Raw genomic sequence first — 27,896 nt, forward strand, 5'->3', positions numbered from 1 at the left:
CGGGGTTTCATTCATCATGGAGAGGGAGGAGAAGGCACCTTAAGGGAGGACATTTTGAAATAATATACAAAACAACCCTTTTGAAGTGACACATGAAAATTAATGGTTGTTGTGTAGAAATTCAGATAATGGGAGAGGATTGCAGTCTGTGCTGGATGGGATTACACTCCCTCCGAAAACAAAGGTGTGAAGTTTGGGGCTGCGCCTAGATTCGTCTCTGAAACTGGATGACGAGGCTTTGGCTGTGGCCAAGAGTGCCTTTGCATAGTTAAAACTAGTAGAGTGCATAGGTATTTAATATTTGATATGTCAGACATTCAGTGGTAAATAGTTATATTGCTATTATTAGTAATAATACGTACTTAAATTAGTCCTAGTATATATTATTGGTTACATTTATATTTCCATCTGAGTATCTGAGGTACATATCTCAAGACCCTGTCAGCCCCCACAGTTCCTATCTCATATCAGTATCTATCCTATTAGTCTACGTATTGTATGGGTCCCTGACTCTTGACTGACACTGTCTTTTATTGCAGCCTGGCTGACCACAGATACGATCTGATTGGTTAAACACATTCTGTGCAAATATAACATTCTGCTCACAGCTGGCAAATCATAAAAATTCATATAATAAACATACATGCTGCACTGCACAAATGTCAACATTTCTAACCATAAACTGCACAATTAAAAATAGCACTTCCAAATTTAAAAAAAAAACCTTTAATGTTCTTAAAATCTATATTCTACTTCTCCAGCCTAATTTGTACATGGCAAATTAAATAGTCCAATTTGCATAGTACAAATTTGGATATTATGCTAATTAATGCATATTTCCACATTATGCAAAGAAGCACATTAATTGTTGCATTCACCACCACCACCAGTGGTGAGTATCCTATAGTGTAACTATGCTGATGTAGCAGGAATGGTGGTAGTGGTAGATCACCATTACCTAAACAGTAGCTCCTTAGGTTTCAGGATCTGAACAAATCATGTGTAATGAGATTAAATCGCATGTACCTTGAAACTAAAGTATGTAGGGACTTTTTTTCTACTGGCAGTCTACGGACACTGTTAATTTTGTTCTTGCTTTAACAGTATAGCTATGCAACAGGATACATGTCAATATGTTCAGGGTGTAGAATCATTTGTACAGTGACCACTGTAACAGAGACAGTATAGAGTATAATTGTTTGAATACTTGATTTGGAACATATTCAGATCCCTGCATAGTCACAAAGCTTTTTGGGTCAATTCAGTCCTTCTTAGCTAAACTCACTTTACAGGTTTGTTTTCAGAATAAAATGGGGATTAGGGAACTATATAAAGCAGCCATGTGCACTTCTGGTACATATAAACAAGTAATAACATTTTGTGATACATATCAGGCTTCTGGTGATGTTTTAATAATACAGATGCTGGTCTTTGGTATCTGTTTCTACTGATGGCAAAAGAACTTCCTATAAATCTATGTGAATACCACAGGAAACACCCAGCCCACAAGCAACAGACACCTGATTAGCAGGGGGGAAATGCAGGAGGAAGTGAACACAAGCTGCAGAAATAATATAGAAGAAAAACCAAAGTGTCGTTTCCTTCAGAGATGTAGACTGAATATTTATTATGAAAAGAAAGTATCCTAGATTGGACTTTCTTTTATTGCTATCTTTGACTTTTTGTGCATGTGTGTACGCCTGCGCACATGCATGCATACATACATAAATGCACATATGTGCATGTGACCGTGTACACACACACACACACACACACACACACACACACACACACAGAGAAAGAGAGAGAGAGAGAGAGAGGGAGGGAGGGAGGGAGAGTCCAGCTGCCTACAGCCTAAAATCCTTACTGCCATTAACTGTGCTTTTGTTCCACTGCTGTACTGTGTTGGGAACACAGTAGTGCCTTGCAAGACGAATTTAATTCATTCCGAAGTTAATGTTGTCTTGCGAAAAATTTGTCTTGCGAAACGCATTTTCCTATAGGAATGCATTGAAATCCAATTAATGTGTTCCTATGGGCAAAAAAAGTCAAAACAAAGTCAAATTTGATTTACAAAGAGTTTATTAAGTGCTCTTTAAAGCCATACATATTGTGCAGATGATTTAAAAAATTTCAATCAAAAAACTTTAACTTTTTAAACATCATAGAAAAACATTTAAAAATCAGCAAACATGAGGCAGGAACAAAAAACGGAAAACATTCTTCTTGTGAAGTACAGCCATAGGAACATTTGTCTTGTGAGTCATCACCCCCCCCAATTGCCAAAACCGTTTGTCTTGTGAGTTTTTTGTCCTGCGAGGCATTTGTCTTGTGAGGCACCTCTGTATACGATTAAGAAAAGAGTTACCATACATTTTCAAAAAAGAACCATTCCAGCCAGAAACCCTCAGCCGTTATGTTGGTCATGTTGACTGGGTGATTTGGGGAGTTGTAGTTCTGCCAGTCTCTGCTTCCTAGTGAGTAGAAATATGTCAATTTCCTAGGCAAATTTATTGAGGAGTAAGAGTAATTTAATTCATTAGGAAACATATCTAAGCAAGTACTTCATAGAGCCCTATCAAGACAATTACATGTAGAATTAGTTCCTTCTGATTACAGACCATGGCCTCTGGTAATAGTAACTTCAACTGTTCTGGTAACTTCAGTTTTAGAAATATATATATTTCTAGGATTTTTCTTTCAATATTTTTAATATTGTCAGACTGTGGTAAGTGAATGAGCAGGCTGTCATGGATATGGGGGATCCTACCACATTGTCTTTTTAATTTTATAAGCCACCTTGGATTCTTTTAAGAAGGAAGGCATGACAAGCATATTTTAAATAGATATGTCTTTACTGTGATTTTGGTTTCAAGCATTTCCTGGATTCCTCTTTCAGATACTCAGCCTATGTCTCTCTCAACCTGACTTGACCCAAGCTTGCATTACAATATTCTCCAAAAAAATTAAATGATTATAAAGCTAACACAAGTGCTTTCTCTGTAACTGTGTGCCTCTTTCGAAATTGCTACCAGTGATGAAAACAAGGCAGGCCTCCCATGTTTCTGGTTGAGGTTAAATAGTAACTAGACCACTCTTTGTGATGTTGCTTTGTGATGCAATTCATGACACTCCTTCACTTCTGGTCCATGACTACAACCAGACATTTATTTGTTGGGTAACCAGAGCACTGTCAGCAATGTTTATCCAGTGATGGAGAAGACATAGTATGTTCTGGTTAGTCCTGGGGAAGCATTTGCAGCCTCAGTCAGATATCTTTATTCTTGTTATTATTTTGATGGTGAAACTCTTGAAGAATTTTTCTTTGCTTCATAAAAAATTGTGAATCGATGAAGAGAAGTTTCAGGTAGCCTTTTGATGAAATTCCATCTAAGCTTTCCAACACCAAAGCTAAGGTAGGTTTTTGCATTATTTTCATCAGCTTGCTTACTATGACTAAGCAAAATGCATAGACATGGCAAGTACATCATGTGTTACTATTTCTCTACAAAAAGAAAAATGGACAAAACCTGTGAAGTTTGCTAAAAATAAATGGGAAACTTTACAATGCCTAATTTGATGACCAAGTCCATTCACTTCAAGGGATAACACTGTAACTAGGTCCTCCTCAAATCCCTGGCCCTCACTTCAGAACAATCTCTGTGTTTCTGTTATTCATATTTTCCATTCATTCATAATAACCTTCCAAGAAAAAAAGGGTGTGGGGACATGGTCGGGTATCCCTGTATTTGCTCTGTGTGTGCGCTTTTTTTTCCTCATTAGTTTCGAATGAGAAATAGGACCTTGCTCTTTATTAAACCAGTTCAGAACATCAGCTGTATGACCCTGTAGCGTTCACCTTTATTATGTTATGAATATTCATGTTTCAGTCTAATGTTGCTGAGAGGTGGAATCGAGAGAAATGTAATAAATAGGCGGAGTAAGTCAGTAAGAGAGAGTGAGAGAGTGGAGAAGGAGATAGAGTGTGGTATTTGGGAGATCTGATATGATTAGAGTGAAAAGTGAATAAGAACTGTAATAAGTAGAAGGTTGTGATTGATGAGAATAGAAGTTACCTATGATTAATAACATCTGTAATCAATAAAAACATTTTTATTTAAAAGATAGCGAAGTTTGGACCTGCATCTTCATCCTGCCATAATTAGTGTTGATTTAATGATCAACTGGTGGCAGCGGGGTGAAAAGGAGTAGTAGTTTGCCTTCATGTGCTGAAAAAAAGTGTGTGGGACATGGTCGGGTATCCCTGTATTTCCTGTGTGTGCTTTTTTTCTCTCATTAGTTTTGAATGAGAAATAGGAACTTGCTCTTTATTCAACCAGTTCAGAACATCAGCTGTATGACACATTCTGCATATTCTTACAGAATATGTTTAGTAATATGTTAGTAAACACATGTTTAGTAACGATGTGTACTGGCCACCATTTACTTTATATGTCACACTACTTAGGACAATGAGATTGGAGGAGGTAAAAAATTTACTGAATTGATTTACTGATCTCTGCAGTCTTGTAAAACTATGATTCTTTATTTAAAAAAGTTATATTGTAATAGGCAATATATGACAATAACAAACAGAAAACAACTTTTCACCCATCCTGAAAAGCCTCATATTTGCTTGTTTTGCTGAAAACTGAGGTGACAGCGAAATTCCCAATTAGGACCAGCATGGAATTGTATGAAATGTGGCACCACTGAGAAGTAAAAGCAGAAGCATATGTTTTCTTTACTCTCTTTAATGCTGGACCTCGCTCTTCTTCTTCTTCATTATAGGTACATTAGTGAAGACCAGGTAAGTGCCAGAGGCACAGAAATAGTTACAGTACAAAGATGCAGAGAACAAGCCTCTCCACCACAACTGAGGTCTGTCATCTTCCATTCCTCAACATCAACACAAAAGAAGACATGGAAGCTCACATGACGAGAATTGTTCAGTGCAGGTGGGGACTTCCTAAATGAGTTCTGCAGTCCTTGGCTGTTGGAGTTGGGAACCTTCACAACAGCAGCTCAATATATCTGATTCAGACTAAAAATGGGTAGAAGTTAGAGGAGCTTTCCAAAGCCCCATTCCTAAAATCTCTATGGGCCCTGCTTCCTCTTCAGATTGCAAAGCAGCACATAACATACTGTAGGAAGGTCTGAAAGAAGTTCCAAAGGGCAGGACTAAAACTAGACCAGCTTACCTTTTAGACAGTAATATAATATTTTTCTTTTTCCTTCTGTTTTTTTTTCTCTTTTAGGATTTTATTTTCTCTAAATGTGCTTGAATGGATTAACATGGCTACTTCTTTGAAAGTTATATCGGGACAAATCAATTTAGATTCATATGGAAAGACCATGTGGCAGACCCAATTAGAAGACGTATCAGTTTGTTGGAACCACTCATTTCCATGTGCAAGATGTGTGTAACCAGTTTTGATGATTTCCAAGTGTTTCCACCTCATTTACAGAAACGGACATGAATCGCTGGTTTGGCAGTTCATGCCGGTTCATTTGTGGGCTGAATAAGGGTTTTGTGCTTCAAAGCCCTGCCTCCTCCAGTGGGCACCCACTTGGAGAAAGCGGTCTGTCTTTCCTGCCCCACCTCCTCTGGGCGCTGCCTTTGACTGGGCATCTGCCAGAGGAGGTGGGGCTTTGAAGTGTCAAACACCTGTTCAGCCAATACACTAGCTGGTGTTTTATGCCCATCTCTATTCTAGATCCTAGGCAATGCTTAAATATCAAACTTCCCTTTTCCACTGTAATCAATGCCTATTTTAACCCTTGATGCTATTTTATATTAAAAATGAATGTAACTAAAATGAAATTCCCCTTCCCCCCACGGAGTGATGATTGTTCTGCAGTATAGCCTCAGGGCTCCTGTGCCTAGGGCTGGCGCAGTGCAAAGAATAAGAACAAAGTTTAAGTGAAAGTTAAAAACACCAGGAGAAATGAAATCACCTAATAAAGCTGTATGTATTCACATAATATTAACTTGATTCCTCCCTTCCAGTAAATAGTCCCTGTGGTTAGTTAGGCTGTTAGGGTTTGGTATCAGTCATGTATGTTATAGATGAAATTGACTTGAAGGAGATCACAAAAAGTGTCTGATGGGACCAAGTGGGTCATGGGAATAGTCTCAATATCTCTCCAGGTAGATCTATTGAAGCCTGAAAACTGGAGTGGACACTTACACATCATCTAAAGGGCGGCAGGCATCACCAAAAAGGAGGAGATAAGTTTGCATAAAATGTATCAGATAAGTTGCACATGCAGAAATGTGGTGCTCACAGAGGTTTGCAGATACCTTGGACTGCGAGAAAGATGAACAAGTGGGTCCTAGAGGAAATCAAGCCTGAACTATTTCTGGAAGCAAAAATGATGAAACTGAGGCTTCTTTGGGCACATGATAAGAAGGCAAGATTATTTGGAAAAGACAATCATGCTGGGAAAGGTAGGAGGCAGTAGGAAAAGAGGAAGATCAAAGATGGACTGACTCCCTAAAGGAATCCACAGGCTTGAGTTTATAAGAGCTGAGAAGGGCTGCTGAAGCCAGGGACATTTTGGAGATCTCTCATTCATAGGCTCGGTACAAGTCGGAGGCCACTTGACGGAACATTATGGCACTACGTAGTAATGATTTCTTATAATCTGAACAAAATCACAACGCTTCCCGCCGACTGGGGAGAAAAATGACCAGGTGAGCTCTACATCTGCTGAGACAGCTGTCCAGGTACCGCAGGTCTACGGGCAAATTCAAGATGCTGCTTCCTTATGTTTCTTTATCTACAAACCAAACTTGTACCAGGCAGATCTTGAAATGGAGAACAGCTTCCAAAGGATGGTTGTTCTCTGGCTGCTCTTCGGATGGAGGACCGCCCTCTCCAAAGAAGACATGTGGCCTTTCTTCCTCGGCGCTTGAGTTCTCCATTAATGTCTATGTTCAGCTCTCATTTCCCCGCCGGCGCCGGCAGATGGCGGAGAAGACTGAAAATGGCGTTTAGAAGCAAGGACGGAAATGATCTCTTCGCGCAAGAAGATGAACTGCTCTTTACTTTTCTCTATGGGCAAAAACCATGACTCTTCACTTCCTGTGCCGACAACCCCCCCCTAGGATAGGCCGGGTTTGGATGGGTAGTTCTAGGCTGAACCAATCGTAGGATCGCAACGACAAAGGCGGGGCTTAGCACCACCGGCGGAAGGAATCCGGTTGCGAAGGTGGAGGAGCTGCGTGGGAAAAAGGACTTTTACCAGTTTTCATCATGGTGGGTTCTTCCCTGCGGAAGGGGCCTGCTTGTCGTGGGGATGAGCGAGAGGAAGGGAGGGAGGGCAGTAGCTATTAGCCATGATGGCTAGAAGCCACATTCTGGTTCAGAGACAGCTCGCCTCCCAATACGGGGCCGCTGGTGCCTGATGGCCGGATGGGTGGGTGGGTGCCGCAACCGCCCCTCTCGTCTTGCCCATGGGCTTCCCAGAAGCGTGTGGCCGGCCACGGTTAGGAACGGCCTGCTGTTATTAAAGAGGCGCTTGGTCTGTGGCAAACTTGGCTTTTCTTACGGAGGCAATCAATAGTGAAAGGAGTTTTGTGCAAAGCCATGGCAGTCGTTAGTCAGCATTTTATACAGAAGCGTTGCACACCGTTTGCTTGGTTATAACCTGCAAAAGCAGCGCGACCACATCAGTATCACTTGTCTCGGTGTGGGGTGGCTATGCAAGGCTTTGGAGCCAGGCTCTTTTCATTTTCCATGTTAATTTTGAAAATTACTGCCCTTTTGTGAGAAGAAGAAAACGCAAGATCTGTCTGTCAAGCTAGCTGGAACATTGGGAACAACTGGATTCAAATAAGAGGCAAAAATCATCCTGATGATTTCATAATTTCTCGAGTTTTTAGTGTGACTTTACTAATGCTTTTCTTTTATCATGTTCTGTGGCTTGATACAATATTACAGTATTGCAGAGTGCCTTTAGTGTTTTTCTTGGTATTTATGTATCATATGGGGAACACTGGCAAAGTTGATGCCACAGTTGAGACAATGAGAAGTAGAGGGCAGTAAGATGCTGAGGATGGGACATGCTGGAGGAGGAGATGGCCTAGAAAGGTCATGACTGTAACATCTTTGGGTTGACTGACCAACTTTGGTGCCCACATGAGCAGTCAAATATGCTTGGGGCTGCTGATGCCGAATGCCAGGTTGGCTAATGGGAGACAAGTGTCTGCCGTCCAAGACCTGTTTTTTTAAAGAAGTGAGCTGAAATTTGAATCTCCAAACTAGTTTTCTGGATATGATGTCAGCACTGACCTGATAAGGTGATTTAGCTATGGTAAAACATGGTGGAATAAATCCAGACGTTGTGTTTATTCGTTAAGTCGTGTCCGACTCTTCGTGACCCCATGGACCAGAGCACGCCAGGCCCTCCTGTCTTCTACCGCCTCCCAGAGTTGTGTCAGGTTCATGTTGGTTGCTTCGCAGACACTGTCCAGCCATCTCATTCCCATCCAAACCGTGGAGCACATTGGACTTCTGAGCACATGGAGAGGTTAATAGCAGTGAAATAATTAAAATAATGGCCAGATTGTAATGACAGCAGATGTCTAACAAATTCTGACAAGCTTGTTGTTGTTTAGTCGTGTCCAACTCTTTGTGACCCCATGGACCAGAGCACGCCAGGCCCCCCTGTCTTCCACTGCCTCCCGAGTTGGGTTAAATTCATGTTGGTCACTTCGATGACACTGTCCAAATATCTGATCCTCTGTCGTCCCCTGACAAGTTTAATTAGAGCTTATTTGAGCAACTGTTCCATGGCACAGAAAAAAGTGTTTATGTCCAGAATAGTTGCATCTGCCAGTATTTTTCAGCGGACTTCAGACTGCTGTAGTGGTTTCTGTGGGGCTGTCCTTGAAGACACTTTATCTTGTGCAAAAGGTGACTGCCAGGATGTTCACATCAAGTCTTTCTTAGCTTCAGTGGCTTAGCATGTTATTTCTGATCTTAATGTAAGGTGCTATGTTGATGTTTTATAGCATAATAATACAATAGTTTTGTTTGGTCTCCCTGTGTGAAAAAGAGATGCCGTATTTTTCCATGTATAAAACGACACATTTTCCTAAAATAATTAAAGGTAAATTGGGGGTTGTTTTATACTCAGAAGTAAGGGGGGGAGGAATCAAAGCGCTTTGATCTCTGCTTTCCCCCTCCATGTTTTGCAAAGAAAATGGAGGGGGAAAGCAATTCCTACTTTCCCCCTACATTTTTGTTGCAAAAAGCAGCTTCCCCCCTCCATATTTTGCAAAGAAAATGGAGGGGGGAAAGCGGGAATTGCTTATACGATAATAGAGAGATAATGAATTCATATATGCTGCGCGGATTTTAGAAAAGTTATTTCTGGGACTACAGCTCCTAGATTCCCCCATGGCAACGCTACTGAAGTAATTTGGAAGTTGTAGTCCCACAATTTAATTTCTGCCAGCTCTAATACTTTCAGATTTCCATGCAACATTTGAACGTTACTCAAGTTACTCAACACATACTCAAGTTCTTTTTGCATATTTCAAAATATTTCATCAGTAGACTTAAAAATCATGGGATATAAAAACAACTTTCAAAACGCAAGTGTCATCTGTGCTGGAAATATATTCAAAGTACTATACTAAAAAACTACAAAAATGTATTTATATTTTAAAGGGTGACAAAAGAATAAGTGGTTTGTTATCTAATTTTCTCTCTTTTCATTGTATATACAAAATTTATTTCAAAACCATTGTAGCGTTCGCCCTTGTGCCCCTTGCCTGACCCTCCAAACACAGAGCACACAAAAGCAAACTACTACTCCTTTTATCCCACCGCTGCCACCAGTTGATCACTAAATCAACATTAATTATGGAATTTCAACCTTCAGTGTCTTTTAAATAAAACTTGTTTATTGATTACAGATGTTATTATTAATCATAGGTAACTTCTATTATCATCAGTCTCAACCTTCTATTTATTATTACAGTTCTTATTCACTTTTCACTCTAATCACACTTCAGATCTCCCAAATACCACACTCTGTCGCCTTCTCCACTCTCACTCTGACCCTTTCTGACTGACTCACTGACTTCACTCTCTGCCTCTGCCTCTTTATTACATTTCTCTTGGCTCCACCTCTCAGCAACATTAGCCTTAAACATGAATATTCATAACTACTTAACATAATAAGGGTGAACGCTACAATCATCCTGAATAGAATAATGAAAGCATATTTGCGCTTACCCTGTCTCCACCTGATGAAGTGGAATTTTTGGCTATCGTAGTGCAGCTCATCTTCTCCAGGAGGAAATTGGAGAGGCGGACGACAACCAGGGTTCTTTTTCTAGTTTCAGATAATTTTACTGTAAAGCCCTGTATCTACATGTGGGTATAATTTGTAGTATACAAACAGTAGCTGAAAAAAAGTAGGAGCCCTGTATTCACATGCACATCGTTTGCTTTCCCTCTGCAGAAACATCTACAGTTTGAAAAACCTCCGTCCCACTTAAAAGACCTGACAAAACTGTTGCCTGCTTATTCACTCAGCCGGTCTCTCTTTTCTCCTTTTGCAGTCGATTATGTCCTATAATGGTGGGGCCGTAATGGCCATGAAAGGGAAAAACTGTGTGGCTATTGCTGCTGATCGGAGGTTCGGCATCCAAGCTCAGATGGTGACTACAGACTTCCAGAAAATCTTCCCAATGGGAGACAGGCTATTCATTGGTTTGGCTGGGCTTGCCACAGATGTACAGACAGTGTAAGTATTTGCTCCAGTGCAAGAAAGCTATGGTATGTAGTAGTGGAGTGGTGGGAAATTGCCACAGGAAATCTGCAACCAACTTGTGACTAGTCCTTCGTGACTGTTTTTCTTCCTCTGACACCAGCTGTCTTCAACAGGAAAAATAGCACATGAGGCAAGATTGCTGGGAAGTTTAAGGTGATAAGAAAAAAACAAAGCTGAATCCAGTTCTATACAGTACTTATTTCTATCAGCCATCTGAAGTTGCCCGTAAAATGCAGTAAAATGGCATGTGATTAATCAGATGAGCAGAAGGTAGAACGATAGATCTCTGAGTGGTTTGTGTAAATCCTGATGGTATTTCTGAGGCCCAGGTGTTTATCAGTAGCAATAACAATATGATTCTCCCATCTAAATTAAGCTATTAAAATGCGGAAATGTTAGCATAACCAGGAGTGGACTCTAGTGTTTATGAGCTGTTAGTTTAGTTCTGATACTGAAAATAACTTCCTGGGCTCCAAATTACTCAGAGGCGCCTTTCTTTGCTATTTAATTCAAGGTGCATGGCTTTTTGTGACTGGCTGTAGTTGCTGGATTTTATTAGTAAAAGAGTCTAATGTTTACCCCTCTGCCATAGATTACTTATGTACACTGCCAGCATTAGGTTTATATATTCATTGTCTTTCATTTTCAAAAAATTTCTGAATTTCTCATAAAAATGGAATTTTTTAATTGTTATTACAGTGTGACTTTGAATTGTAATTCAAATCGGATCAAAATGCTGACATGATTTAGGAATACTTTATTGACTATTGATGCCTGTTTTTTTAAAGGAGGAGCAAAAAGCTGTAACAGAGACATTTTCTGAATGTCTGATCTGAATCACAGAGGCCGTGGAGATAGCCTCTAAACTGGGTTGACTTTATCAAGTAGTACAGAAGTCTGGCTTCCTACTCATTAGACATGCTGCTCAGGATCCTTGTAATTTTTAACTCACAATTTGCACGTTTCTGAGCTTGTAGCAGTTAGCATTCAAAGTTTGATCTTTAAACAAATAAGTATAAAAAAGGGTAAAGTTATCCTTCTGGGATTGCTCACACCAGTTTGAGATTGTTCAATAACATTGTGTGTGCCATGCTGTGGAGCACAATTTTAGTGACTGCATTTATATACTGTACAATAAGCCAGACTTCTGGAGAATCTTTGTTAGTTGTGAACAAGCAGCTGCTCTTTGACTGTTAAACTGGAAATGTTGGTTCCTGTCTTCTGAACTGGGCACCCTAGTTTGTTGTTCACCTTCCAAGCTTGTATTGCAAATAAGGGTTGGTTTGTTTTTGCAAGTCCTTGGTTGTTTAAGAGTATTGAACAAGGAGTTGTGATTTGGATGACATGCTAAGGAAATCCTTCCTGGTTTATTTAGTAGTCCCAGTTTCAGGTAGAAATGAAGCGGAAGCAAAGGGACAGCATAAACTGATAATGAATGAAGATCCCATGAAATTCTGGCTTATTGTTCTTTGCAAACATACCCAAAATATTCTGAGATATACTTGTGTGCATACTTAAGCACAAGGATTAACAGAGGGATATTTAAACTTAAAGGACAAAATGGATTTAATGCTTTTCCCTTCTTCCAGTGCCCAGAGGCTGAAGTTCCGACTGAATCTCTATGAGCTAAAAGAAGGCAGACAAATCAAACCACAGACTCTGATGAGTATGGTGTCCAACCTCTTGTATGAAAGAAGGTAAAGGATCAAACATCTGAAATGCTGGTATGCAGTCAGCCAGTGTCTAAAAGAACTCATCATTTCAATAGGATGAGAGATTGTTTGTATTCCACCCCTAGATTTATTTCCTTAATAACTGATTTACTACCAATAGATGAATAGTAAGGATGGAACTGAAGACAAATCCCAGAAATGTCAACTATATTTGTGACTTGGTCCTGGAAGTTCTTGATTTGGAATGGTAACTCCCTTCCTAAGAGAGGGGGATCTGTCCGCTAACCCCCCACAAACCAGTCAGTGCCAGATGTAGCTCTGGACTGGGGTGGGCAGAACACAGCCTTCCAGATGTTGTTCGAACTGTGCTTCCTTGCATTCTTCTCCATGGGCCATGCTGACTAGCGCTAATGGGAACTGCAGTCCACCACACTTTTCCCACTACATAGAAAACAAGTGAGACATTCAGTCATACTCTAAAGTATTTGAAGCTCAGACAAATTCTAAGTATAAACTGAATCCTTATGTAGTGATCTCAAGGGAAATTTTGAAAGGGTGCCTCCCAGCATTCGGTCTCAGTTTAGAATTTATTTATAATAATTCTTAATAGCATTTTATCACCTTTATATGTATATCTCTGCTTGGGAAAATAATGAATATGTCTTATCTTGCTTTTTCTAGGTTCGGACCTTATTACACAGAACCAGTGATAGCAGGCTTGGATCCAGTTACATATGAACCCTTTGTCTGCTCCTTAGACTTGATCGGCTGTCCGATGACAACAGATGACTTTGTGGTCAGTGGGACCTGCGCAGAACAGATGTATGGCATGTGTGAGTCTCTCTGGGAGCCAGATATGGTAAGATGTATGCAAAATGGATACCTGACATGAGTGCTTTTGTCATTTTTGTGTTTTGTTTGTTTCAAAATCTTTAGAATAGATTAGGGCAGCAGTGCGGTAGGCTGTGTTTGAGAATAGCAGCCTTTTAATGGAAGGCCAGTTCGAATGTTTTTACAAAGTGGTGAGTAGGATGATGTGGCCAAACCTTGCTCTCCTGTCCTAGATAGAAACCTTCATGTGTTTGACATGAAGATTTGAAACAGGATTCTAAGTACATTTGGCTGACTGTGCTTCAGAAGCACAACACTGCTGTTTGCAGGCAGGATGCAAAGCACATTTACCCATAAGTGCTTATGCTTCTGTTTAAGACACACATCCTCTTTTGGCCTAAATGCTGAATTCAGTTTCAGGTAAGTTCTTGATAACTGTATTCCAACAGTTGTCTTTTTAGAAGAGGTAGCTGTGTTAGTCTTTGCTAGCATGTCAGGCAAAATTAAAAGAAAAATAAAAAAATAAAAGAGACAAAAACATCATGGCACCTTAAAGACTAAGTGGTATATTTTAATATGAGCTTTCGTGGAGAAGTCCACTTCTTCAGACTTGTGGAGTGGAGTTGTCTATGAAAGCTCATTAAAATATAGCAATTAGTCTTGGTACCATAAAGTTTTTGTCTCCCTCCCCCCCCCGACATACATTCCAACACTAGGTGGAGTTGAAAACAAAAAGGGCCAAAAATAGGATATTTTAGCTTATTTTAAGTAAGCCTTGGACACACTATGAAAAGACAAAACTTATTGAAAAAGGCAGTAATGCTAGGAATAGTTGAAGGCAACAGGAAAAAGAGAAAGATGAAATATGAGATGGATTAGCTTCATAAAGAAAACTGCAGGAGCTCAACAGGGCTGTTAATGGCAGGACATTTTGGAGGTCTCTCATTCATAGGGCAGCCACACATCAGAGGCAACTTGATGGCACCTCACAACAACAAGCCATGCAAGGTGTTCCACTCTTTTTAGAATGGGAACCAGAATCCATACAAAACCTGGAAAATCACCAAAGGATGATGTCATGTAGAAGGGAGTGTGGCCATCTGGAGAATCCCAAGAAGCCGTTTTGGGAATCTCTGGGGACTGGATTCATCTCTAGGGTCTGAATGTTCCTAACCCTGACATATCTGCTGAATGTGCAAAGGTCTGCCTTCAAGGTGGAGTTTACAAGTGTGGTCCTTCAGCCTAGACACATGTTTTCTATGCATGCCTGAAGAGGGCTGGAGGGTGCTATCATTCCTCTCCCTTTCCACTATCAAACTTTAAACCAGCAAAGCCTGTCAAAGAGGCAACACGGTCTTATCCCCTTCTGCCAAACCCACTGTAGATATAGCATGCTCAACTATGTTTGCATAAGCTGTGAAATGGAAATCAACTGGAACAGCAGCATTGCTCTTTTTGTCCCTTTGAATGCAGGAACCAGATCAGCTGTTTGAAACCATAGGCCAAGCCATGCTGAATGCAGTGGATAGAGATGCAGTGTCAGGCATGGGTGTGGTAGTCCATGTGATGTAAGTACAACTTGAGTGGCTGTGGATGAGCCTTTTTACTGTATTAACTGCTAAATGTATGGGTTTCAGTAAGTCATCTTTCACAGCTTTGTTGCAGAGAGAGTAGTTTTCCTGCCAGCAATGAAGTTGTCTCAGCAATGAGACAATTAAATTCCATATGGAGCGGAGATATGCTTATTGTCCTTCCCCTCCTGGATGGGTGTGAGTATAGACACCAGAGGACACCAGTGAGAACATAATGGACAGCTGTAATTGTGGGAAGGGCTAGACTCTCCCTCTTTCTGCTGAGTGGCAATGCTAGAGGGCCAGATTTGGCTTCAGGTCCTGTAGTTCCTCACCCGGAGCAACATGCTGAAGAGGTCTCCCAAAAGGGTAAATGCAGATTTACATTGTTTGACCAGACTGTGCACTCTCAATTCATATTTCTCCCTTTCTTCCTCAGTGAGAAAGACAAGATAACTACCCGAACACTGAAAGCTCGTATGGACTAATCAAATACTGTGGTTGGTTGGGTGCTCAATATTTTGTTTTTCATTGCCTTGATGTAAACAGAAATGCCAGTCTTGTTAAAGAAATTGTGGGATTTTTTTGTTTCTTCGTTTAATGAGAGCTTTTCAAAAGAATGAGGTAAAATGTATTGTTCATGGAATAAAATTTTCATTAATAATTTCTGTCAGATGTTTCATTCAACTTGTGTATTTATCCTAAAAGCGATAAACTACAAAGCATGTGGGCATAGGAAAAGGTACTAACCCATCAGGGTAAACGGTGCGGGCTAAGAAATGCCATACTTAGCTGACATATGCAATAGTCAAACCTAGATGTCATGGTTAAGTATCTATTTAAAAAGTGACTGAAATCCAAGTAAGTGGCAGGTAGAGTAGGCCCATTAAATCATTAATGATTTGGTGAGTCAACTCTGTAAATTCTGTTAATTCAGTAGACTTGCTGATTGTGACTGAGTACAGTACTGGATTTCAGCTATGATGTTTACTTAAGTAATATCTGTAAAAATGTGTGGTAGAAATTTGCATATGGTAAATACATCATTTGGAAAAACCCCAAAGCATTTGTCAGATAGCTTACACTTAATAAAAGCCAACAATGCCCTTCACATTTCTTGCTTAGGAAATAGTTCCCTTTTTACAGCAGCATACCAGAACCAAAAAGAGCTCAAGTCCCATCAGTATTGCAGAACAGTTGCATTAATGTTAGGCACAGCATGGATTCATTGCAGTGTGCTGGTGCAGAACATCCTGCCTCATGGGTTCATTTATCTTATTTAGGCACTGTCAATTTAAATCCCCTGTCTATTGCCAAAATAATAGCTAATCTACAATTACTTAATTCCTTTGGAGGTGCAAAATATTTGCTAACATCTGATAAAGGAGAAAGCCAACTGTATTTTCCCCTTAATAACTTGCTACAAAGGAAGAAGACAGCACAGGGTTGGGCATTTTAATAAACAGATTAAATCAGTGAGCGTGTCAAAACTGATTAGCACAATTAATTACGTAGGTATGTCACTTGGGACTTGTAGGATAAAAGTTCTTTAAAGCCAAATTGGACATTTTTGGAATCTCAGTAAAAGAAAATTGCATATCCAGCACATTTTGTGTTTTGCAAAGTATGTGGAAGATAAAGTCCAACTCTTGTTGAACAAGTCCATATTGTTAGATATCTGGCCAGTGATTGTTTTGAAACTGTAAAATTCAGTTCTCAGTTTCTCAGCCTTCGCTCTCCCTTCCTCTCTCCATATTTTTCATTCTTATAAAATTAAAATATTTCCCACAAATTTTAATTTTTCTTTTGTTCAGCCCAGTTGGGGGTTGACCAATGTGGTGTAGCAGATAAGAGTGATGGCCTAGGACACAGGAAGCCTGAGCCAGTAGTGGATAAATTGGTGAAGGTATTTTAATCATTGAAGCCATGACATCACTGCAGATCACATAGGAGACACCAAGGGGAGACACCTGACTGCAGTTGTTGCCAGCAGAGACAAACAACAATGCACTCTTTGGTTGGATGAGATCTAGCACCAAGAGCAAAAGTTGTTGCTAAATTAAAGTCAAACTATGTACAGTGGGGTCTTGACTTAAGAACGGCCCGAGTTAAGAACATTTTGACTTACAAACCACTCTCATAGGAAAATATTGACTTGACTTACATACTTAGATTTGAGTTACAAACTGAAAAAACCCACGTGGGAGGCAGGGAAAGTGCAAAATTTGAACTTTCAGTTAACTGTTGGCCAGTGAAAAGGGTGCCTGTCTGCTTCCTGACTCCTCCCAGCGTTTAGAGAGTGGATTGGGATACAGTCTTCAGACTGCCTGGTACTGTACTGCCTGGACTGTATTTTCCCTGCCTTCCCTGAACCTTTCTTGACCTAAGAAAAAAAGAAACAAAATATCCCCCTCTAGTGGTCGAAGGCAGAATAGCAGCTTCCCATTAGTTTCTATGGACGGAAAAGAGCAGATACGGATCAAATGGTTTTCAATGCATTCCTATGGGAAATGCAGATTTGACCTGAGAACTTTTTGACTTGAGAACCGCCTTCCAATACGGATTAAGTTCTCAAGTCAAGACCCCACTGTACCTGTAACTGCATTGACTTGTTTTGGGGTCTTTGTAGCTTTGCTCTTCCTCTTCTGGTCAAGATGTCACACAAACCCCTAGGCCAGAAGCTGTTATGTATGTGTCCTGTGCAAATGAGTGATCATATTGGGTGCTAATTTTGGAACATAAGGGTGTTGCCATTTGATGTGAGAGAAACAGTCACCTCAGAAAAGGCATAGAGTGACTCCACAGGGATCTTTACTGTGGCATCCAAGATTGAGCTAGGCACTGTCATTTGCAGGAGGAATAATCAGAGCTCTACCTTGGAACTACAAAGCCGCCAACTTGCAGTGGACATTATGGCTCAGGGATCTTGGGAGTTACAGCCCTTACCAGTAACTTTTCCTAGTATTGAATTCTATAGCATATAAACAAAGGTCCTTTTAAACTAAAGTCACAGGCATTCTTTTGCACCTTCCATTTGCCATTTTTTTTTAAAAGAGGAAAGACCACCTTGAACATGTCCTAACACCAGGAGAGCACTTTGCTTCTGTAAAACACATGTGTGGTTGCCTATGATTCACGCTGGCTGTTTCCTATGGACTTCTGAAGGAAGATAACTGACAGTGAAGTAGAAGCTATTACTCCCCATACCTATCTTCCAAGCAGTCGGCCATTCTATACTGATCTGCTTTGGATGAAGCATGGCCAGTACTCCAACAGAACGGGGTCCAATGGTAATTCCAAGGACAAGCCAGAGGATCCAATGGTTTATGCAACCTTTTGCTGCCTTTAAATGAAATGAAGGCACATGTCTGCAATGGAAGCAAAATGGCAATGCTAATGCTATAGTACTCTCTAGGCTAGAATGCAACACCTCTAACACAAAACCACATCAGCTACTTTACAGCATTACAATTAGAAACTCAATGATATACTGAAGGAACTAACTTAGGGTAAAACCCCCTGGGATGACCAATATTAGAGAAAGCCCCACCCCAAAAAGAAAGAAAAAGGAGAAACAGCTGAATACAACAATGACTGTTCAGAAGGTGCATTTCTGACTATAGTTGTCTGCCAGCACCACCAGTAACACAAATTGGAAGTTATCTTTTTACATCTACAATTAATACAGTGTAGTCCAGAAAGTAACTTTTTGAAGTCATAGGGTGCCACTTGCTTTTTTCCACCTCTTTCTGCATTCCTGCCCCACTCCACCTTCCACAGAAAAGCAAAATCATTCACTCAGAGGAAAAACAGGTTACCTACCTGTAACCATAGTTCTTTGAGTTGTCCTCTGTGAATTCACACAATTGGGTATTACTGCACCTGCGCAGGACCTCTCGGAAGTTTATAGAGCTTAAAAACGTGATTAGTGGGACATTCCTCTGTGGAGTGCATGCTCTGCCCGCCAGAGACCTCAGTTCCCAAAAGTCCGCCACTGTCAGAGGTAATTGTAGACGACAAGTGATGGAGAGAGGGGAGGATGGGCGGGAAGTGTGGATTCACAGAGGACCACTCGAAGAACTGTGGTTACAGGTAGGTAACCTGTTTTTCTTCTTCGTGGTGTCTGTGAATGCACACAACTGGGTGACTAACAAGCTCACTTACCGGTTGATGGGACGTCACTGAAGTAAAGAGGCTAGGACAGTTCAGCCAGCATCACTCTTTGCTCAAACATCTAGTTGGCAATGTGAGACAAAGGTCGACGGGGTGGACCAAGCGGCAGCATGGCAAATGTGAGAAATGTCTATGCCACGTTGAAAGGCAGTTGAGGTTGAAAGAACTCTGGTAGAGTGTGCACGAAGAGCTTCTGGAGCTGATTTGCCTGATAGCTCATAAGCCAGAGTGATTGGACAATCCACCTAGATCGAATTTGTGAGGATGCTGCTGAGCCCTTATGAGGGCCATGAAAACATATGAAAAGTCATGGAGTTTTTCTAAGAGATCAAGTCCTGCCAAGGTAAAAAGCTAAGGAGCACCTGACATCGAGCATATGGAGCATGCGCTCAGCATTAGTTTGAGGAGACGAAAAAAGTGAAGGTAAGATTAAAGGTTGGTTTAAATGAAAGTATGATACACTCTTCGGAAGAAAAGAAATATCAGGGTAAAGGGTGACCTTGTCTGGATGAAATTGTATATAGGGTGGGTCGGATCGGAGGGCTGAAAGTTCACTAGCCCTTCGAGCTGATGTTATTGCAACCAAAAAGACTGTTTTGAGAGAGAGGAGTTTGAGGGTGATGGTAGCCATGGGTTCAAACGGAGGCTTTGTAAGTGAGTTAAGGATGACCTGTAGAGAGCACTGTGGGAGGAGTCAGTGGGTAGGTTGCATGTTACGAAGACCCTTTAAGAATCTTTTTAAGGTTGGATATGAGAATAGTCAAGCTGATTCAGAGTGTGGAGGTTGATGTGCAACAATCGCAGAGATATATCCACGGTGAAAGAGATGTAAAATGAAGGTAAGAGTCTTTAGAGATACTAGTGAGGATATAAAGTTATTAGAGGTGGTGAAGGAAGAAAATTATTTCCATTTCTGCATATAGAGGAGTTGAGTTGATGGTTTTCTAGCTCTATCGAGGGCAGCCTTTAAGGTGGGAGAACCCTCCATGCTGTAAGCTTGAGAGACATTAGATCTGGACGGTGGATTGCTCCATTGTGAACCAAGGTTGTCTGGGCCATCATGGTGCAATCAAGATCGCACTGGATTGAGACTGACGAAATTTTATGATTGTTGGATTAGTGGAATCGGAGCGAACAGATATAAGATGCGGTGAGTCCATTTGATCAAGAAAGCGTCTCCCTGAGAGTGAGTGTCTATTCCCATTCTGGAACAGTACAGGGCGCACTTTGAGTTGTTGGGGGAGGCGAAAACATCTATTGTCGGGGTACCCCAGCGGTTGCACAGTTCGTCGAAATCGGTGTTGTCTAGTGACCATTCGTGCATTGATGTGGTTAGCCTGCTGAGATGATCTGCTAAAAAATTGTCCTGAGTAGCTACATGGACTGCCAGGGGAAAAATGTGGTGGGTGTGGCACTATTCCCAAAGGCTTATTGCTAGATATAGAAGGGAGAGGGAGTGTGTGCCTCCCTGTTTGTTGATGTAGAATAAAGCAGTCTTGTCTGTGGCGAGTTGGATTGCTTGTGCAGAGATCAAAGGTTGGAAGGCTCAAAAGGCCTTGATTATAGCTAACAGCTCTAGATAGTTTATATGAATCTGTTTTTCTTTTGAATTCCATAGGGTGTGAATCCTGCATCCTTGACAGTGAGCTCCCCATCCCGAAGGGCTGGCGTCGGCTGTGACTTGTGTTGTGAGCTGGAGGGGAGCAAACGGTCGACCGATGAGGAGATTTAGACGGTAAGTCCACATGGAAGTTAGTGGGAGAGTTCTTTGGATACTAGTTTGTAGAGGTGATCCTCTAAGGCAGTGGTCCCCAACCTTGGGCCTCCAGATGTTCTTGGTCTACACCTCCCAGAAGCCTTCACCACCACTTCTGCTGGCCAGGATTTCTGGGAGTTGATGTCCAACAACATCTGGAGGCCCATGGTTGGAGAACACTGCTCTAAGGGGTTCTAAAGGAGAGAGGAACCATGATTGAAGAGACGTAATTTTTAGTCTTACATGTTGAATGACTGCCATTGTGGAGGCCATGAGCCCGAGAAGATGCTGGCCATGATGAGCTGTGACATAATGTAGAGGATGAAATACTTGAATAGCGTTTTTGAGTTTGTCTATTCTTTCTTGTGGGAGAAAGGCACGAGCTCAGGAAGAGTCTCACTGAGCTCCTATGTAGGTAACAGTTTGAGATGGGTTGAGCTATTTGTCGATAAACTGTGCTTCTGGAAGGTCAGTCATGATGTTGATATTGAGGTGGAGACGAGGAGGGTGATGGAGAGCATGTGGGTGGATATGTGATGGCATATCTTACACATTTAGGCTCATCATATTAAAGAGGCTCCTTGGTATGGGTGTCGGTAGTCATCTCTCCGATGGTATTGGGAGGGTTCTCCATAAGATACATATTCTCCACGTGGTGGTTCATATTCCACAGGAGAGAGGTTTACAAGGGGGCGATCTCAGCAGATAGTTGAGCTCAGAGACTGGTGGAGATACTGCCCGCCCTGATAGTGCAGGGCTAGAATGGGCCGAGGCCAGGCTGGATGGGATATCTGCCACTGAGGGGCCAATAATTGGAGAGATGCTATCAGCCGAAGCAATGGGCTGGCCTAGAGGCGGAGGTGAGACATCGCCTAGAACTGAGACAGTCTCCGGAGCTTCTTGTGAAGATTCTTCTAAGATGGGCGATGGTATGGCCGTCTGAGGTGGATCTGGGTGAGTAGATTGTGAAGATTTTCTTGGTTTCTTTATCTTAGTCTTGTCTCTTTTCGATTTAGATGGGTACTTCAATTTTGGATGCTTCAGTGTTGGCGTTGGTCTTAAAGACTTAGAATGGTCTTTTAACTTCAGAGGTGGTGTGGCTGGGCTCAAGATCAACAAGGTGGGTCTTGCCAAGAAGCCAGTGGAGAGCCTGATTCCATCTGTGGAGCGGGTGGATAAAGAGATGTCTCCCAAAGGTGAGATCGGAGACACTGTAATCTTAATTTGAGTGCCAGTTTAGTTAGTTTTTTACACTCTGCACAGTTATCGGTTTGATGTTGTTCTCCTAGGCAGAAAAGGCAATGATCATGCCCGTTTTTTGTTAGTGCAGAGCACACACCGCTTGAAAGGCCCCGGGGGGGGGCATAAAAGAAGTGGGGAAAATAGGGAAGGGAGCGGAGGGGGGAAATAGATCAAGAAAGAAAGGAGAAAATGGGGGAAGTAAGATAAAGAGGAAGAACATCAAATAAAGTAAAAACGGCCATGAGGCACGAAGGAATAAGGCTTTGAAAAGCGAAAGTGGTGGCTCTAGCTCATTGAAAGGACTGACCTGAGCGGTGGCTAAAAGGAACTAAGGAGGTCTCTGGCAGGCAGAGCATACGCTCCACGGGGAAACGTCCCACTAATCACGTTTTTAAGCTCTAGAAACATCCGAGAGGTCCTGTGCAGGAATACCCAATTGTGTGCATTCACGGAAACCATGAAGAACGTTATACTTGCTTGATGATTTGTTTGGGTTTAACTTTTGCAAGAAGGAAAAAAACCCTGATGCTTCAGCACCAAAACCCAATCTCTGCCATTAGCAACAAACATCCTATGATCCAGAAAGAAATGCTCCTCAGATCTTCTCATTTTGTACAATTTATTACACTTTAAAGATTTGGTTTAAAGTATTTGTAATTAATTCCTATGCTTCAGAAACATGGAAACTGAGAAGGGAACAGAATTAGGTAAATAGATATTTTTAGTGTGGGAGGAGAATAAGGAACTCTACAGAAGAATTTCTGTCATCTTTTGCCTCTCCCATACATTTTCAAAATGTCAATCTGTCACTGATATTTCTCTCCTAAGAAAAAGGCTGGAAACACAAGAACTGTCTGCAGAGAGATAGATCTAAGGGGAGAGGGAGGGCTCTAAGTGATCATTCTGGATTGTTCTGTAAAAGGACTGTCTCTGTGTGTGTGTGTGTGTGTGTGTGTGTGTGTGTGTGTGTGTGTGTGTGTGTGTGTGTGTGTGTGTGTGTGTGTGTGTGTGTGTGTGTGTGTGTGTGTGTGTGTGTATATATATATATATATATATAGAGAGAGAGAGAGAGAGAGAGAGAGAGAGAGAGAGAGAGAGAGAGAGAGAGAGAGAGAGAGAGAGAGAGAGAGAGAGCATTCACCTATTCATCAAAATCAAAAGGCTGGCAGCAAGAGAAGTCAGAGCAACTGCGTTGCAATCAAGTGTTGCAATCAAGAATTGAGAGGGCTCTGCTTTAAGCCCAACACATACTGGGTGCTGTATCAAAGCTCTATGATTGAGACACTGAAGCTGGGGCCAAGGTTCAGAGACTGAGAAATTGATAGATATCAAGGTGGAGCAAAAGGTAAATCAGGCCCAATGTTGCTTAAGTGAAACTTGCTCCAAGTGAAGTGCTCCAGACTTTGGGGTAGCATAACAGAGGGCACCAGCAAGGGAGCAGGGGGAAGCAAAATGTTGGTGGAGGGCAAAGAATGGGACAAGACAAAGTGTATAGTTAAGAGACAACATTTAATCAGTATGGACTAGACCCTTGATAGCAGGTTATGGAGGGAAACCAAAATTATACACGGAGTATTAGTGATATAAGCGGAGGATGAGTATTGAAGTAGTGATTTAAAGCCAATTATTAATCACAGCTAGAGCTGGCCCACTGAATCAATTAAAACTTAAGTTTACAATCATGTAATTTTACAAGTTTGTCAACAATCTTCTAATGGGAGCCTCCCAACTAGGTCAACAATTCCTTAGGTTTCAATCTGCTGATTCAGTGGGTCTATTTTGGTTGAGACTTGGTGCAGATAAACTTGAAAAACCATCTAGCACCTGGCAGTTCATGATACTCCATGCTAGTTTAAAACAGACTATAATTCAGTGGATTGGCTTTTGCCTAGATGTATAGCTGGATGCTTCTCATTTCAGATATCATGAGCAATTCACATTGTTTTGTCTGTACAAGACAGAGCCTAGCTACATCCAGGATGGCAATTCCATGCAATAGCTTGTACAGTTAGTTGCTATGTACCATTGAGTCAGAACTGACTTATAGCAAACCAAATAGGGCTTTCAAGGTAAGTGGGATATTTAAGGAGTAGTTTTGCCAGTTCTATGCTCAACCTCTTCAGTGATTATACATGGCCAAGTGGGAATTCAAACCAGTCACCTGCGTCTTAGTCCATTACTCTCCCAACTACACCACACTGGGCACCTCAGGTGTGCTTTATCCCCTAATTCCCCCCCCCCCAATTTGTATTACCATTATTTGACACAGTCAGTACCCATGGTATTGGGATTTATAGCACAGCTCCAGGAGTTTATAAATGACATTTTGACATGCATAATGGTGGAGAGAAAAGAAAGGAAACTGAGCAAATGCAGTTATAGATATATAGATTTGAATTTGGCTGGTGATAAAGAGAAAACGGTTAAGCATCAGGAGATGTGTTTTGAAGATAGTGGGAAAGATGTCACCATGGAGTATGTACGGTGCTACTGAGAAGTTGTGAGCAAAAGCAACACTAAAAAAGAAGTGAAGAAAGGAACCACTTTGGAAATGCTGATGACTAAGCTATGCCAAGTGTAAGAGTCCCCATTGCATTACCAAACAAAAACAAAACAAAAAGCAAAATAAATGTGTTATAAATGAAACTGAATGTTTTAAACTTTTTAAAAATTTGGCAATCCTTCATAATCCGAGACCCTTAGTTGTAACTTAATGTGCTCATAAATCCAGCACTGAAAAGCCAACAGTGTGATGTGGCTACCAAAAAAAAAAAAAAAAAGAAAAGAAAAGAAAAGAAGGCAAAGACTATTTTAGGCTGCATTAACAGAAGTATAATCTCCAAATCCCACAAGATATCAGAGTTCCCCTCTATTCAGCACTGGTTAGGCCTCATCTTGAGTACTGTGTCCAGTTCTGGACACCATGCTTCAGGAAGGATGCTGACAAATTGGAACAAGTTCAAAGGAGGGCAACAAGGATGATCAGGGACTGGAAACCAAGCTCTGTAAGGAAAGACTGAAAGAACTGAACATGTTTAACCTTGAGAAAAGAAGACTGAGGGGAGAAGTGATAGCACTTTTCAAATACTGTACTTGAAAAGGCTATCATACAGAGGAGGGGCAGGATCTGTTCTCAGTCATCCCAGAGTGCATGCAGGGCACATAACAATTGGCTAAAATTACAGGTAGCCAGATTTCAGTTGAATATAGGAAAAACCTTCCTAATTGTTAAAGAGTAGTAAAACAGCTGGAACCAATTTATCTTGAGAAGTGGCAAGTGCTCCAGCACTGGAGGCATTAAAGAGAAATTTAGACACCCACCGGGCAGATATCCCTTGATTTGTATTCCTGCACTGAGCATGGAAATGGCCTTATAGGTCCCTTCCAATTTCAATATTCTATGATTTAACAAAGGAAGAAAGTCATGAATGGGAGACAATGCAGAAGAATGAGAGTGAACAAAAGACACAGACATATTTAAAAGTAGGCATTTTTAGTACTGATGCTTGAACTCCCAGCACAGAAGCTTCTGCGCATACACTGTTTGTTTGTGGGACAATGATTTCCCCACTTTTGGGATAGCAAATGTAGTTCAGTGGCGGCAGATATTTTGTCATCATTATTAAAAAAAACAAAAAAGGTCTGGTGTGACTGTTTGTCTATGTATCATTATTACTTACAAAGTATATGTGATTGGTTTTTAACCAAAACAAATGGAAGCAAGAATGAAAACCTTACCAGGTCACAGATGGGTTATATCTTCTATTTCACAATGGACTTCAAGTGCACACTGTTTGAGGAAAAAGGTAACCCTGTGGCTATCAAAATATTTACAGCCTGTTGCACATACCCATTCTTCCTGTTTAAATAGGTTCACGTATTCACACTTAGTTTATGGTATAGTCAGCTGGACACGTACACATTGCAGACAGTGACTTCTGATGTTTAAAAAAAATCCTGGCTTGAAATTCACAGGTGAACAGAAAGGGGACTTTCACCTCCCATTCCTAATGAATGGTTTCATTTAGACATTGAAGACACCTTACATTATTTACAGCATACTCCATGATTCAAATCTTTCTTTTGAAATGGCGATGTTTTCCTTCAGTGGTTGGAAAGGAGATGCCATCTGAGAAGAGGAACGTAGTACAGGAAAAGAAGAAAGAGAAAACATTCCCCACTCTCTCAACAAGATAAACTCCACAAAGCAAAACGTGTGTTACAGTACAGGACACACACAAACACACCAACATCCATGTTCGGGGGAAGAAAGGCATGTGCAAGAAACAGTTTCAAGGCAGAATAAGCAGAATGTCTTGATTGCAAAGTCATGACTCAAAACTGCCTAAATTGATCCCTTAAAAAAAAAACACACACAACCCCCTCCTCCCAATAATATTAAAACACAGAATCAACACATAGCTTCCAAAATCTTCAGCAGTTTTGACAAGCGGGGCAGCGAAATCCAGAGCTGCAGATGTAAGAAAATATGTTGTCGTTCAAATGAGGGAGAGAAGAACTTGAATTCTTCAAGAAACCTTGTGTAGCACAAGGATTTCCAATGAGTTATCTTAGCAAGGCAGTCTGTCCTAGTGGTTATACAGCAGTCACTTGCATCAAATTTATCACATACTTCAATAGTTCTGGGCTGCTCCCAATACAGATCATCACCAAAAATGCCAGGGATGGCAGATTTCTAACACACTGATTCACAGCACAATAAATTATTTAGAAAAGTGGTAGTCTTTTTATGGCAAACATCATTTGAAAGGGTAATCAGCCAGATCAAAGTTAAAAAAGCTGACTGAACCATGATTAAATTAGGATGAGTAGAATATCAGTTATGTTATAGATTCAATTTAGTCCAAGTGCTCCAAGAAAAATGTAGTTGCAACTCATCAAAAGACTGATTTCATGCTGCCATGTCCTCTTCTAGTCCTGATCCTCCTCGAGGACCTACAAAATGTCTTAATAGATGTATAGATGCTTCTGCAGCTGCTTCCCCTCTTGGTTTGCATCCAACTTTAAGCAGCCAATTAACACCATAATCCCCTCCCCATCTCTTTCAAAACGACCACTAGGGTGTGTGGATATAATACCAAAACAAGATAAAACAAAAAGCTTTGTTCCAGTTCGTTTTAAATGGCTTCTCCATATCGTTATCACAGTATTCTGCACTCAGAACGGCATGCTGTTTCCTGTCCGGCTCTTAGAGAAAGAAGGAACGAAGGGCTTTGCTCCAAGGAAAGACCAGGCGTCCAGTCAAAGGAAGAACAACCGCTTGTAAAGTTAATGTCCATTATTTATTCACATGACCACCTGCAGACTGTGATACTGTTCAAAAGTAAAGAAGCGTCGCTCTTAACAGTACTTAGTTCCTCAGATTTATGTTCCAATGTTTTTGCAACCAAATGAGGGAGAAAGAGAGGGGGAAATCCCACTTTTTCCACCAGGTCAGGTGGGCTATTCGGAGACCTACAGCTAGAAGTTAGTTTTCTGCTAGGTTACACTGTTATCACACATCACAGAACATTACACCCCAGCAGAGTGGACTGTATTCCTGTTGCTTTGGAAGTAGCATCCCCCCTGTGACCCAGCTGTTCTCCCTCCACCTTTTTTGTTTGTTTGTTTGGCCAAAGACCGGAAGACAACTATGTCAGAATATTGGACATAAATTCATTGAAGCGTTTCGAATACTGCTCTGGATTGACAGTCGAAATCTCTGCGCCAGCCTGGAAGACAAAAAGAAAAAAGAAAAGCTAGCTGAAAAAAGAATGTGACACCACAGTCAACACACTATGCTGGAGGAAGTGTGGTCAGTAGAGCTTAATCATCCTCCTCTAGTCCTCTGTGCTTTTG

The 27,896-nt window shown here is 41.1% G+C and overlaps 2 protein-coding genes across 2 annotated transcripts in view; one reads left to right on the forward strand and one right to left on the reverse strand.

The window, feature by feature from the left end:
• Positions 1 to 6,551: 6,551 nt before the first annotated feature.
• PSMB3 (proteasome 20S subunit beta 3) lies at positions 6,552 to 15,530 on the forward strand. Its single transcript, XM_020814527.3, has 6 exons — positions 6,552 to 7,262; positions 10,580 to 10,764; positions 12,381 to 12,488; positions 13,146 to 13,323; positions 14,769 to 14,863; positions 15,306 to 15,530. The coding sequence occupies exons 1-6, from the start codon at positions 7,260 to 7,262 to the stop codon at positions 15,352 to 15,354; spliced, it is 618 nt and encodes a 205-aa protein (XP_020670186.1). The 5' UTR covers positions 6,552 to 7,259; the 3' UTR covers positions 15,355 to 15,530.
• Positions 15,531 to 23,527: 7,997 nt separating this feature from the next.
• Positions 23,528 to 27,896, reverse strand: part of PIP4K2B (phosphatidylinositol-5-phosphate 4-kinase type 2 beta) — a 30,495-nt gene continuing 26,126 nt past the window's right edge. The window contains exon 10 of the mRNA XM_020814532.3: positions 23,528 to 27,769. Coding sequence (XP_020670191.2) covers positions 27,689 to 27,769 — 81 coding nt within the window. The 3' untranslated portion in view covers positions 23,528 to 27,688. The remainder of the gene's footprint in view (positions 27,770 to 27,896) is intronic.

This window comes from Pogona vitticeps, chromosome 6, assembly GCF_051106095.1.
Source record: "Pogona vitticeps strain Pit_001003342236 chromosome 6, PviZW2.1, whole genome shotgun sequence".
In the NCBI taxonomy this organism is placed as follows: domain Eukaryota; kingdom Metazoa; phylum Chordata; class Lepidosauria; order Squamata; family Agamidae; genus Pogona; species Pogona vitticeps.